The following is a 15,262-nucleotide window of genomic DNA, read 5'->3' as shown; positions in this document are numbered from 1 at the left end:
CCTTTCCAGGGTATCAACTAGGTGGGCAGCCATGACCCACCGTTCCAGCCAACACGTCCTGCAGGGTGAGTAGGTTCAGACATTTTTGACAGGGCTAGTTTTGGTCTCCAGGCTGCATCTGAACGTAGTTTCTACTTCTTCAAAAAAGCCTTTTTCTACCAAAAATAGCTGGCATATTTTTTAATTGCAATACATTATTTGGGTTGTGTTTTCCATTGAACTCTGGTAAATGCTTATTTTGCCATTTTCGACCAGGGTGAGTTCTTCGCTGCACTGGTCCTGCTAGTCTCCTCCCATTGCACCATTCTTTGATGCTATTAGCACAGGGCGAAACTCGAAACCAAAATGCTTTTATTAACACTTTCTTCACAGTGCATTATTGTTTAGCAACGATAGATCGTGTTGCCAAGGAGGCAATGTCTACAAACAGGAGAGATATAAATCTTGTGCTGAATGCCAGCAGTGAAAATCAACACAGTATGTGCAAGTTATATTTGCATTTGTCGCTCAAGCTCCCCTTCACCGCTGTTGCTCAAAGATAGAAGCGTAGCCAAACAGAAAGAAAATAAATTATTTCAAAAAAACAATTCCTGGCATTGAGCTTAGCTGGGAGGAAAAAATGACCTGGAGCTGTGGACTGAGTACATTGCCTCACCCACCCTGCTATGTTCTCTCAGGTGCACACCATTAGACTGGTTTCCTCTGTTGAGCAATGCTTCTCTACAAGCGACTGACGAAACTCCAGCCCTACTGTCTTTCAAATGCCGCAGCCTTCCAGTATACACAAGGCAACCGCTCCTGCCTCTCCCCTCCTATATTAAACATTACTTTCGCCGGTTCTTAATTTGTAAAAAAAAAAAATAATAATAATAAGTCCCGGGTCTCAAACTTTTGTTCAGAAGTCCACCATTTTGAATACCAAAGCTGAGTAGACGTGATTCTTTCCCGTGCCTCTTTAATCCACCACCATGCATTCTCTGACCCTTTATCTCACTCCTGAACTTTTTTCTTTTGGAGCTTTATATAGGCTAACTTGACCCGAATGTGTCAGAGCGCTTTACATGAGCACCAACCAGTCACGTTACATAAGGACACATTCATTTTGTTAGGCACCCGGAGATTAAATGATTTGCCCAGAATCACAGGATGTTGAGCGTCCCTGATGAGACTTGAACCTGGTTCCCAAGCTTCGAGGTCAACGCTCTAGCCATTAGGCCACATCCCCTCCACTTGTTTTTCATTCTTCCTTTGAAACTATTTTTCCATCTTTTGCTTTATCCTTCTTTCCCTCTTTTGTGTTTTTCTCTCTCTTGCTCTGGGCCAAACTGTGTTGAGGAAAAGCAAGTTCCATCGCCTATGCATCATAAAGACCCATGGGCACAGCTCAAGACTGCACAGTCGCGAGAGCGCCTACGAGCACCATTGTAAATTTATGTCCTTCTTTTGAGGTCCTGCAGATGACTCCCAGGCACTGGGACACCCCTCTGCTAGCCCTGGGCTTTCCATAAACAAATCAGTGCTGTCAGGTGCTTTGGTCAAATGTGTTCAAGTGAAGTGAACCAGGACTACCTGTCCCAGAATGCAGTTAGACGAATGCCCTGGCCTGGAAACAAATGGAGTCATGTTATGCTACAATTGTTCCCAAAATCACTTTCACTTGAGTGCACTTACACTTCGAGCCGTGCCACAACTGCTCATAAGCATTCACTACTAAGTCACTGTATAGGTTATACTAGGTAATGTTGTGTTCACTTGTACTGTGAAGTTCCTTTTATAATTTTGGGATTCTCATTGACTGGAGTCAAGGTGGTCTCTTGACATTGTATCTGCCCGGGTGTGTTTGATTTAGTAACGGTGTCATATATACTTCTGTCTGAAAAAAATCACTGACAAGATTACAGGTGCACCACAAGGCAGCAGAGGTCTCCAGTATTTGTGCATGAGGGCAGAATCCATGCCAGGTTTTCATGCTAACCACTGGCTGTGTAAACCATTGGTGTGTAGAGTAATTTATCATATTGGGATATCCCTAAAAATACCCTCAAATTATATTAATTGGTCATCCTCGCCTAGCACTGGACACCTCTGCAACAGAAGGCCTGCCACAGAGCAGCATATTTAGGTGAAGAACTGGCAGAAAGGCGGATGGAGGAAAAACTAGTCCAGTGTGTGTGTATGTAAGCGTGTGCGTGGGATATGTCAGAGGCTATTTTGTGTATGAAGCTCTATGTGTCTTAAAAGCAAGCCCTTCACCTCTATTGCTCCAACCAATAGGCTCAAGTGCTGTAAATACATCACAGTTGCTTTACCTTCACTCAACCCTCTAAATATGGCAGAGGTTAAGGTCAGGATTTATTTGGGCGCCAGCCATCTTGGATAGCTAGGTAGTCCCAAAGTCGGTTGAATCAACCACTCAATGACCCATCAGGTACAGCTAAGTGGTTAAGAAGCGAAAATAGGACTCCTAATTCTCCTTGATCGCCCTTGACGATGGTGGTGAAGGACAGGCCAAGCTCTGCAGGAAATCGGGTGGAGCGAGGTACAGAATAATGCAGAGCACAATAGTCAGTAAATCAAAATGGCCAGATGAACCGGTTCCTTGAATAGACATCTTCTTCAAACACTCTAAAAATAGGCAACAATAAAAATATGTTCAGCTAAGAAAACCAGGTCTTAGTAAATCTATTCATTATTGAGACACATCTCAAAATAGGTTCAGTCAAAACGAAGACATCTGGACCAAAAGATAAAACGGGGAGCAAGATGTAAAGCTGTAAAGCCAGTCAATTTGTTGTAAGCACTACCATGCTCTCCGTACAATACTCCATACAATGTATGAGCCGGCCAATAAAATGTTTATTGTTCAGTTCAGTTAGCAAAAACCGTTACAATAATAAATATGGTGACTTAAAAAAAATTCAATAGACAAATATATAAAAGCCGAAGATACACTGCGCAAATGTTATAATTCAGTTCAATGCAAAAATGCTTCTATTATGCTCACCAGGATTCTGAAGTAAGGCAATTTGTAGGGTTTTTAATGTTTAGTGCCCAATCACATTCCTCGCTGCCCCGGGCTGATTTCGGTCCAGGGAACCCCATCCTCTAGGGCCAAGCCTTATTAAAATGTGGATGTAGGCATGAGGCCCCCCTCCTGAGCCGATTTCATCCCTGGGGACACCATACAGCAGGCACGGGCAGGGAAACCTGTCTTTGCTGTCTCTTGGCAGGAGCAATTTCAAATCTCCCACTGAGCAAGAGCAAATACAAAACTCCAGGATGAACAGAGCTTTAAAAATACTCCTGCCAGCTTTCTTCAGATCTGTTTCTCTTCCCCAGTGATGCGGGCAGAGACACAGGTCTGAATACTGCTACTACCTGCAGGTAACAGCATTTTTTGTCAAAATAAAATTGGGTGAGCTAAATTAAGGGATACTGGGCTCTAGATCTATACACATGTATCAGTATAAACTGTTATAATTTGCAGAGCTATCAGGTAGGGAGATCACCACACTCCCCAATTACATGACCTAGGTCAACAATACGCGCTGATACACACTGATATCAACATCCAAAACTGTAATAATGCAATACATTTGCACAGCTTCTTTTGTTCTTGTGCTCTTTAATGAGTTCTTAGATCTTTAGCCATGGCCAACACGTGTTTCGTCACCTCAGGTAATCAATCTGGGGGCTTTCTCAGGGCTGTTTATTTGTTGGGTACTATGTGTCTGTCTGCCGGCCTGCACAACTAAAGATGTCCGGTCCAATCCCCCCGCTCCTCAGACACAAGCGTGTTCTTGCTTGGACTGTCTAAATACTTTTTCCCCTGCGTACCCTAGTCCGGTACGGCGCCGAAATTCTTCAATGTTGCAAGCCACAGTGTGCACTCTGAACTGTTCAAATTTGTTACTTTATTACAATTGTGTATGTTGATATCAGCGTGTGCTGGAGGATATAAATCGCGTAGCAACATTTTTAGCTGCTCCCTGTGGGCGGGAGCAATGTTGGCTTGCTCTGGATGCGGGGAGTCAGATGGGGCAGTGGGGGCATTGGGGCTCCCCCACAGCCCCCAACAAGGATACAGTGGGTGCCCTGGGTGGGCACAAAGGCACCCACCCTTTGTTGGCCAGGCCCCTGGATGGGGTCCACAAAGCTGAAATCAGCTCAGGGAGAGGGGAGGGGGCATGTGGCACCCCTCCCCCTTTAGTAATCTGTCAGGCTCCGAGGAATGGGCTACCCAGGGCCATATTCAATCAATCAATTAATCAGGGTCTTGTAAAGAATGGCTGCTCATCCGTGAGGGTCTCAAGGCATGGGGGATGCAGGTTTCTCTGAGTTTAGGATCATTCGAAGAGCCAGGTCTTGAGGTCCTTCTTGAGTTGGGTTGAAATCAACCCGGGCGGGGGCTGTGTCCTCTCCTCTCCTCTCCCTTATAAACTTTGGCTGGGCTCCTCTGGTGATGGGGTCCCCGGGGCCGAAATCGGCCCAGGGACGGGAGCTGCGTGCCCTTCTCCCTCATAAATATAATTCTGTGCCTCATGCATGGGGTCCCCAGGGCCAATAGTAGCCCTGGGAGGGGGGCCATGGACCCCTTCCCCTAAAAAAATGTGCTGGGCACAGGGGATAGAGTCCAAAATCAGCCCAGGGAGGGGGATCACGCCTCCCAGCCCCCACAAAATGTGCCGGTCCACAGGGATGGGGTCCCCGGGCCATAATCGGCCCGTGAAGTGAGTCTGCATGCCCCCCCCTTTAGAATAGGGCTGGGTCCTGGGAGATGGGATCCCCGGGGCTGAAATCGGCCCGGGGAGTGGTGCTGCATGCCCCCCTCACCCATTAATATAACAGTGGGCCTGGCGGGATAAGTTCCCCAGGGCCAAAACAGCCCTAGGATGGGGCTGCAGGTTGGCTGCCTTTGAGGGTTCAAAGACAGTGAGCAGTGTGGGGTTGGCAGCATGCAGGCGGTTGACTACAGACCTGGACCTGCAGCCAAAAGCCAAAGGTGCACGGCCAAAGGTGATTGAAATAACATATGGTCATTAAATATTACTTTATGTTTTAAAAAACCTAGAAATTCACTCAAAACCAGAGGTTACAGGGATGTTATAGTGGGAAAAAAGAATGTAAAAAATCTTAGAAATTCACTATAAACCACAGGTTACAGAGACTTTATAGCTAGTTTCAGATTTTACACATACAAAACCCTCGAGATTCAGCAGGTATAGTTAGAGTTAACCCAAGTAACTATAAGTCGTGCCCTAAGGTAACTATAACTAACGCCCTCACAATGCACTGCTAATTACCCCACAAATGACATCAGTCATGACATCTTCCATGACATCCTTGATAATATCATTGCAACACTTGCTGTGAAATTATTGATAAGAAAACTGGGCATGGTGGGCGTGACCTCTCGGTGCTGGCAGGCCCATTTGGTCTCATCGAATGCATTCTTGTATCACTGTGTGAAAGTTTCGCTACAAGAGATGGGCCCCTCTTTAGCATAGGCCTTGGTGCCTATGGATGAATTACTCCATTTGTGCTTATGTGGTGAACCTATATTCCTATAAAGACTGATGACAGGTGCTCATGTTTAGCAACTCGATGATATCCTTTTTCGTGGCACTTATGAGGCTAAAAGGACTCACTGGCCCTCTCAGGATTCCCACAAATAGACTGTGGTTACACAAAGGACTCTCATTCCATTGGCTGTCGTCATACTGATAAACGCTCAAGCTCTGGTCCGCTCACAAAAGTAGGACTGTCGGTATGAAAGTTCAACACTTACTCCCTGAAAACATTTCATCAGGTACATATTTGTGCGGGAAAGCATTGCAACAGTGCAAGTTTCACAACTCAAAAAAGGTTAAAGTGCTTTTAAGGGTGTGGAGTAAGGATGTATACAGCACCTGATAGATTCTTTGAGTGATGCGTAATGGGAAAGTATATGGCCCTTGGTAGATACCACACACACCGGTATCTGTTTTTGCCTGGTGAAATACTGCCTTCCAAAATATCTTGACTCTCATAATAGGCCCCAAAGTGCCGCCTAATGAATAGAAGCAGGGTGGCAGCCCACTGCCTCACATCCCAGCCCTCAATTTGCCCCAGTGCATCATGGTAACAGCAGGGCATGATAACACTTACTTCAGTAGTAGCTGTCTTTAATCTTTCACCCTTGTTGGTGCAGCTTGTGCTGTGTAACTCTAGACACCTTTTCTGGATTCATTTCTTAACAGTAGAGAGCAACAAGTCATTTTGGGGTGCTGGAAATGCTGCTCAAAGTCTTCTCAGGTCTCTGTACCACTTACTGGGCGCTGATGCATTAACACAAGCTCGTCAGCTCAGTAGATCCTGGGAGCCTTTACAAATATGAGGAGGGTGGGAGCACACTGTCTCACATCCCAACACTCAGTTTGCCCCAATGCATCATGGTAAATGCATTGGTAAATGTGTTGGGTCACTGAGCCAATCATTCATCTTCTTTAGCCAACAGGAACCTTTTTATTTAACATTTGGTGCTTTTTGAGGAGCTGGGACAGCTTTTTGGTCTATGAGTTACAATATAATTGAAATAGATGTGCACGCACTTTCTGATAAAGACAAGAAGTCACGTGTGCTGGCTGGCTGCAATTCCGCGCAGTTGTGGTTTGAGGGTGTGCCTGTAGTCTCTGAAGACATCCCCAACATCTGCCATCCAGAAGCCTCCCAGTTCTTGCAGCTGGCTTCCTTAGAGCCTCCAGATTCTCTGGCAAATTAGCAGAGGCCATGCAAAAATGCTCAGAAGCTGGAGCCAAAATATTCCCACAATGGAAATATTTTCCATTCCACAGACTTAACTGACAGGGTCTGGGCTAATGTCTAGAGAAAGAACAGGCCCATCAGTGAGCCAGAGGCTGGGTAAAGTCTACGGCATGAATGTCCAGCGCCGGTCCAGGAGCGTCCGTTCCGTGCCAGATTTCAAGGCTACCACTGTCTATTAAATAGTTTCCCTTTAGATTAATTTGACTTACATTTATCTTCATTTGACACCTCGGAAATCTGGATTAGATGTAGGCTTACCAGAGGGCCCTACTGCTCTACTAGAATGGCTGTCCAAAGCAGTTCCAGGAAACCGGATCCATGCCAGAATTTCAGGATAACCACTCACTATGCAAATGAGTTCCACTTAGATTCATTTTATGTAAATGCATCTTATGTAAATATCCTAAATGTCTGACATCGACTCACACTACAGTTGCACATTGGATTCCCAGGATCTACCGTGTTGGTGCAGGAAGGTGCATTGAGCGACTACATTGGCAGGCAAGCACCATACATTCAATTTTCCTTGACTAAGTGTAATTAGTAGCATAAGTGCAAACAATAAGAGGAGACATATTGGCTACCCAGCAACACTCCCATCTCCTTACCTGGCAAGCACTTGAATGCAAGGTTCCTGGATTTCTGTTCACTGATTTCAGGGATCTTTGTCCCTTTCGGGGGCTGTTAAAATAGGAAAGACAACACTGTTATCCGGTATAGTCGTTCACGTCTCCATTTAAATTTATGGTTATTATTAAGTCGTATTTGTGAAGCGCCATGTCTGGCAAAGCCCTGGCAGATAAGCTGTCTTGGTTATGTGAGTTTGCTGAGTGGTATCTCCATGAGTCTGAGTGCATATGCACTGGCTTCCATTTCTCCCTGTCCTGGGCTTTGTGCGGGTGTCTACCTCTTTCAGTATTTGTGTGTATGGAGTATTTGGATAGTGCAAACCTAGCTGAAAGGCTCTGTGATGGGTCAAAGGAAAACAGACAGTCAGTGTCTCCCAATCCCAGTGTTTGAGTGTCTGTGCTCTAGAAACCATGGCGCCTGTCCCATATTCTGACTTTCTTGTCTATATTTCTATATGCGCCTATGCCCCCTGGCCCATATTATATATGTTTTCCCATTTTGCCACTGTCTTGGCCTAAGTGACCCTGTCCAGGTTTCCACATCAACCCTAGCATCTGTGTCTGCCTGTTATTCTGTCTGTTCTGTTCTGCTCACCAAACCGGCCTGTATGGCTATGACCTTCCACAACTGTCTGATGTTACAGTGAAACAAAGGTAGCTGGACTAGACCCCTCTCTGCTTGGAAACCAAACCTTCCAAGTCATGCTTTGCAAATCTCTCAAGTGCCCCAGTTCATCAGCCAGTCAATATCTCATCCAATCCAAAGTTTTGAACTCTGGGATTTATAGTCCTGTTGGTTCCATTTTTTAAATTAAGACTACAAATTCAAGAATGCAGAGAAAATCTCTATCCTGGGGGAGAGATTGGGAAAATTGGAAGTCAAGAATGGATCCGCGAGTAAGGTCACACATCTAGGCCCTAATAGCTTTAGCCAACTATATATAGTAAAGTCCTCCATTTGTGAATGTACACTTTACTGTTGAAACACTGACCTGGCCAAGCTCTCAAGTTTCCCAGTTCCCTGGGTAAATGGCACACTAAGACAAGGGGCATGAATTTGAATTCTGGGTCTTGCAGTCCTGGTTTCATAATGAGCTAAAATGGGCAACAATTCCAGCAAAAATACCTGGACTGGATGAACACTTGAATTTTGAAACATTTACTGCGCATCATCCATTTAATTTCTCTGTTTGCCATAATACATGCAATTTTCCCTGGAATTTGCTCTTCCGGCCTTACTTTTCCCCCCTCATCGCAGTCCCTTTTAGTGAATTTTCTGATGTTTGTGGTGCAAAGTCATCAGTTAAAAATGTTACATCGACCCACATCTACAAATTGAGCCTATCTCATGATGTTAAAAAACATTAAAAAACCTGCTCTGGCTTGTAAGCACAGCGGTGAAATATAATATTGTAGTCGATGTGCTACGAAACTTGGACAATCACTCGTCTTCCTTCGTTCCCATGGGTGGGCTGCAGAGCTGCCTGCCTCCGCACTGTCAGTAAATTGATTTCACTATAATCACACGGTTGTATGCCGGAACAACGCAGGGAAGAACATCGCAAACCTTAACCACGCATTTTTTATCACGCATTGTTTACAACGTATCTGTTTTTACAACGGATGCCATTACCACGCATTGTTTATTTATTTAAAAACAATGTATTTGTGGGGGGAGACACCCCACACCCCCAACGTACCTTAAGTGTGTGGTAAAGGCATCCGTTGTAAAAACATACATGTTGCAAAAACATGCATGCTTAAAAATGCGTGGTTAAGTCACAACGTGGTAAAAACCTCGTTGTAAAGGCTGTTTCCCTAATCACACAGTTAGTGGAAGTATTGTCGTGACCCTTAGACCCAACCACTCCTAATGATGCGTTCAAATGGATGTGCTATGAGCTATGAGCCCAATGATGGATCAGTGTATGTTTCTTTAAACAATTTAGATTGAAAACTCAAAGCTGCAGTATGGTAAAAGCAAAAAAACGAGGACTATCATAATGAACTACTTTCTGCTTCATAAGAGAAAAAAATACAGCCAGCCACTTCATGGATCAAAAGCTAAATGCTTCCCAAGATTAGATGTTAGATTTTGTAAGCAGCCAACAAGTGCAAACGAGCAGTGTTTGGGGCAGCAAGTGCTACTTAGGGTGACCAGGTGGTTCCACGTCACCAGGACACCAATTTTCAATTCTTGGGATTTGCTTTTAATACCAGTGCATTCAGGGAGTTGTAGTCTTTTTAAATAAGCCAATTGTACCAATGCTCTTTAATAACAATATGTAAAAGCTAAGTCCAGGAATGGAAAAGTTGTGTCCTGGTGACATGGAGCCATCAGGTCACCCTATTACTTTTTTTTTAAAGACCTTTATTGTACATGAATAAGAATACACAATGTAGGGCCTACAACCCCCAGGGCTGGCCGCAATGGTAGTTCAATCTTCATGGCAGGCTACTGAACACGCGGCCTTAGAGCCGACAACCCATGGGGTTCGGCGGCGGATAAAGAATAACTTGCAGCATGATGGTAAGAGTGAAAATATACGACATGACTTAGGTCTAAGATTTTTCTCTTTTTCAAAACAAAAACAAAAACAAATCCCACAACAAAAAACCACGGTGAACATGTTCAGTTCCCCAAAGGCGACAATTCAACTGGCTGGACAGCAGCTGTATCGACATTGGCATGGTGACCAAAAACAACCCAACAGTATGAAATAAGACAAACAATTGGACGGGGTCTATCACAACCAAAGGGGTACCACGTTAGCTTATGTAAACCTCAGTTCAAACCTGTGAGTCAGAAAGACACTCAGCCCTATTACTTTCTTAACTATCACTGACTATCTCCCCAATATCGTATCAACTACGATGTCAGGTGTGACTTCAGACAAGGATTTTAGTGACACAGTTGTGGGTTTTTTTTATGCACACATTTCTTGACTTACTGGCTTGGATTTGTACCATGTGTATTAGCCTACAAGTCCCAGCATTCCCAGTTCTGGTGGCTGAAAAACCAGGACTGACTGCAAGTCCCATCATGTTGAGGAGCCAATTGACATATATGTTAATTTTCATTGTTGTCATAAACCATCTACGAGGATGTCCCCCTACAGTGACCACCTCACTCCAGGTCGGAACAGACACCGTTTCCATGTCTGAACTTTTAATTTTCAAATCATTGTTTTCAAGTGCCAAAGTCAAAAGTCAAAGTCAAAACAAGCTTTATTGGGATCATACAAAATGTCCACAAAAGCATACTATACAAGAATCTAAAATCCATTTATAATTAAAAAGAAGCACATCTAAATTTAAAAGAAAACATCAGGAAACATCAATTCATCACATAAATTTAAATAAGCACAATGCTAAACAAGTATGCTTACGTTGCTTCATAATTCAGTCTTTCCAAATGAACAAGTTCATTCCTTTGTTTCATTGCCATCAATATGTAACAGATGACAGCGTTACAGACTGAAACGTTATCCAGGTACCGTAAATAATTAAAAGTATTTTTATAGGAAAACAGGCAATTAGTTTTAAAAATAGGACGGATATACATTTTTCTAATTTCAATATAAAACTTACAAAACAATAAAAAGTGAAGGGTACTTTGTTTGGACCTGCCATAGAACGGACAATTTGGCATGATGGCGCACCACTTAACCCTTTTAGGAAATGCAAACAAGAAATGCAAGGAGCACAATCTTAATCTGGTTAGGTAGAATCTATGTTGCACATTGGTTACAAAAACAAGGTATGGTTGTATACCCGTAACCGTGGGACCCTCGAGATAACAAGTAACTGTTTTCTTATAGTTTGAGGCCTCGTCTCTACGAGCGGCGCTTACACTCAACAATCTCCCTTTTAATTTAGCCTTACTGGGATATTGAGCATCTCCCAAAGTAAAATTGTTTACAGTTAAATCGCAGTCCTCTAAAAGACCAGCAACGTAACTTAACCAGGGATTTTTTTTACAACCATATTGAGACATGCCATCTAAAATAATATCCCTCGTAAAATGAGTCTCTTCCCTAACCCAGATTCGATGCCACAAATTTAATGCGGCCATACTAATTAAGTCACATATATACGGAGCTCCAGTTTCTCTGTGCACAATAATAGAGGGTGTGGCACCAGAGACAGCTAACCAGCGTCTTAGGAAGTTGTTTTCAAGAGTTTGTAATGGAGAAGCATCAATCTGACCCCAAAGGGCCCCCCCATAACAACTCCCTGCAATACACTTCGCTCCGTACAATTTAAGAATCTCCCGAACAGGTTTATTACCAATTTTTTGGGAGAATCTAAAAATGGCCTCCATCGTTTTCACAAATTTCAACTTGCTTAGGGTTATATGCTTATTCCAATTACCCTTACTATTAAAAAGGATCCCCAAGTAAGAAAACGTAGAGGTTATCTCTATCTGTGTCCCGTTGATAAAATGGGATTTCGTTTTTATATTCTTTTTACCACAGGACATTACCAGCATCTTACTTAGATTAATTTTCAAATGTTTCTCCATCATAAAACTATTAAAATTATCCATCAGGGTCTGTAAGCCATTTGCCGTCCTAGAAATCAAGACTGCATCATCGGCGTACAATAATAGGGGTGTTGCCCGCTTACCAATCATTGGGACATCTACCCCACTATTCTGTAATAAAGTGTCAATCCCATTTATATAAAGTGAAAACAGTAGGGGGGCAAGAGTACAGCACTGTCTTACTCCACTGGTAATTTTAAAGTGCTTCGTGCTTTACCCATGTATTCCATATCGTATCCTTGCCGATAACCGAGCGTAAATCTGTGATAGGAAACTAACAATATCGTCCGGAGCGCCCATTCCCCTTAGTGTCTCCCATAGCTTTGAATGGTTCACCAAGTCAAAAGCGCTTGATAAATCCACAAAGCAGAGATGAAGGGAGCCCTCCCTCGCAAGGGTATATTTTCTTATTCAAGTTCAGGCACTGCTCAATTGTACCAACGCCCCGTCTAAAGCCATACTGTGCCTTTGATAATATGTTGTTTTCAATTGACCATTGCTCTAACCTGGCCAACAATATACGACTCATGACTTTAGACGTTGAATCAAGTAAGGATTTTGGGCGATAGCAACTCACACAACTTCTGTCACCCTTTTTAAAAATGGGGACTATCAAGCTCTCTGCCCATGTAGCCGGTATCACTCCATCAATTGTTGCGTTGAAGAATTTAAACAAAACAGGTACCCAAAGGTCCATGCTGTGTTTAAATACATCAATAGGGACACCGTCAGGGCCGGCAGCCTTACCACTGGAGCTATTCTTAAGGGCTGTTCAAATTTCATCTTGGGTTATGCACCCTACGTTAGTATTATATGTGGTTATGACAACTTTATCCTGAACATTTAAAAGACCCTGTTTGGATTCGTTAAAAATTGCTTCGAAATGAGTTAACCAGTCCTCAGGGGCCACTACTGTATCAATCTTTACTGATTGCACCTCTTTACAGAAAGGTTGGTCCAGAGTTTTCCAAAAAGGAACCGAATCTTTAAGCTCGGCAGCTTTGTTTAAAGACTCCCATGCATTTTCCATTATCTCAATTTTTCTCCACTTAAGGGCTTCTTTATATAGTTTTCGTAATATACTGATCCCCTCCCTATTACGTGGGATCATTTTAAGCGCCAACTTTAATTCTCTATTTAGTTTAGAACAAAGGTTATCAAACCACCTCGGGGAATTTGATATAATTTTCTTGCTTTTACTTCGTAAGTTATCTGAAATTACAGCGGAGATAAGTTGAAAGGCGTTAACTATGTCCTGACTACTTGTTGAATCATCCAAGCAAGTGCCAATATAATTTGATATTTTTGATAAAATTCTATTTGTAAATGCTTCTGGATCCACGACTGCCCATTTGATTGAGATCCCATTTTCCCCATGTGTTTTTATATCCGCTTCGCGGGTGCCTGCTTGTAGTGGTTTTCTAAGCGTAGTCTTTACAATTATCAGTACTGGGTGGTGGTCACTCAATAGGCTAGGAGCAACAAAGCCTTCTAATATTAAGGACCTTAAGTTTATTGAAGTAATAAAATGGTTGATGCATGAGGATGACCTTGCACCTTCAAAGGTAAAGATATTATCTCTATCTTCCCATGTACTACCTTGTAAAATCTTTTCTGTAATTTCCAAGTTAATTTTGAACATAACAAGATTGATGTTTTCCCCGTAATTGTTATGTGGGAAATGTGCGAGAGCGCCACCTAGTTCTTCTTCGTAACCACATTGGATTTCAGCTATGCGATCACATGGTTCTAAATTAAAATCTCCCGCCCAAATTAGGGAGCAATCCCGTCCTACATTCTTCATGAAGTCCGTCAACTCATTATCCAAAGAAACAATAACCTCATGTCTCGAAGCATTAAAAATATTATTATAAAAATTGATAAATATTATATCCTGAATTCCTTCTATAGAAAAAAATTAAAACTGAAAGTACGGCGACTTGTTATAATATTTCTTTAGAATCAACCTAGAAGACAATGAAATAAGTACTGCTAAACCACCGCTAGCCCTACCTGCCTGTGATGGGATAGCATTGATTGCAATAGTCTTGAAACCATTTACAAAGAAAGCATCCGTAAGCCATGTCTCCTGTATTAAAACCACATCGCAATGCTCAAAGGTTTTGTACCAGTTTGCATCCTGCAGTTTATTCCTAGCCCCTGCCACGTTCCATGTCATTATCTGTAAGTAATCAGACTGTAGCTGGCTCACGGAATTTAACTCGCCCTCTGGTAAAGACCTACTCTTGTGTGTCACTATGCTAATTTTACTCAGGCTCCTCCCCACAACCTCTGGGATATCCAGCTGCGTGGGCAGGATAGTCACTAAGGACACTGGCAGCTGAGTGACAGAACTCTCCAAAGGTATTGAGCTTAAAGAGTGTAGTCAATCACAACAGTCTAAGCCTGACAATGGAGCAAATCTATTTACTAAGTTTAAAAAAGGTAATCTTTGGCTGGGATCCTGTTGTGTTCTACAATTGTTGTGTTCCCGCGGCGTCCGCCAACCATTCTGGGTAAAGTATGGTCTATGAAAAAACCCCAGTGGTAAAAGATCAATTTTATCAGGACTAAGATCTAAATTAGTACTCCCCAGGCAATTCAAGAGAAATCCCACAACTCACTTATTGTTGAAGTTTGCAACTATGCAGTCTCCTCCTCCTGCTTTCATTGATTGCCCAATCCAAGCACATCGTCTAGCCATTATCATATCCTTGCAAATGTCCGGGCCCACCGCCCCCGTATTCTTCAATTGATTAGAGAGCCAATGCATAGTTTTGGCCATCAGTTGGTCAGTGTTTTCTATCTGGCCCTCTCGGAGGGCTGGGACGTTCCGTAATACCACTACCAACGGGGCGGCTGCTGGGGGGAGATGTAAAACCTGAGGGCCCACTAAAGCCTCCCTGTAATCCTGGCCCCACGACATCTGGTGCAATTTCTATGGCCGAGCCCCTAATGGTGAACCAGGTGAGACCGCACCCCTAAGCCTCACACTTGGTCCACTTATCCTTCTTCCCTGACCACATACGTCATCAGTACCATTTACTCTGTCGGTGTTATCTATATTCCCAACATCTACATTCCTTCCTGTCACACTTGATGAAACAGGTATTTGCCTTACTGCAAGGGAGTTAGGTGGGGGGTTTCCAGGTACCGTGTTACAAGGCCCGTTAACCGCTGACCTTATCCTCGGTTCCTCCGAGTCCCCACCATTCTGCGTAACCTTTTATCCGAAGGCAATTAATCTATCCTCTATTTTGGACAGCCTATGCAAAATTGGGGA

The 15,262-nt window shown here is 43.3% G+C and overlaps 1 protein-coding gene across 3 annotated transcripts in view; it reads right to left on the bottom strand.

Moving 5' to 3' along the window:
* MTMR11 (myotubularin related protein 11) overlaps positions 1–15,262 on the bottom strand; it is a 238,245-nt gene that overhangs the window by 177,372 nt on the left and 45,611 nt on the right. For all 3 annotated transcript variants that reach the window (XM_078670169.1, XM_078670171.1, XM_078670170.1), the window contains exon 2: positions 7,413–7,485. In XM_078670169.1, coding sequence (XP_078526295.1) covers positions 7,413–7,485 — 73 coding nt within the window. The remainder of the gene's footprint in view (positions 1–7,412; positions 7,486–15,262) is intronic.

Source organism: Lissotriton helveticus, chromosome 12 (genome assembly GCF_964261635.1).
Source record: "Lissotriton helveticus chromosome 12, aLisHel1.1, whole genome shotgun sequence".
Lineage (NCBI taxonomy): Eukaryota > Metazoa > Chordata > Amphibia > Caudata > Salamandridae > Lissotriton > Lissotriton helveticus.
Note: the sequence above shows the minus strand (reverse complement) of the source record. Positions and strands in the feature narration are given on the sequence as shown.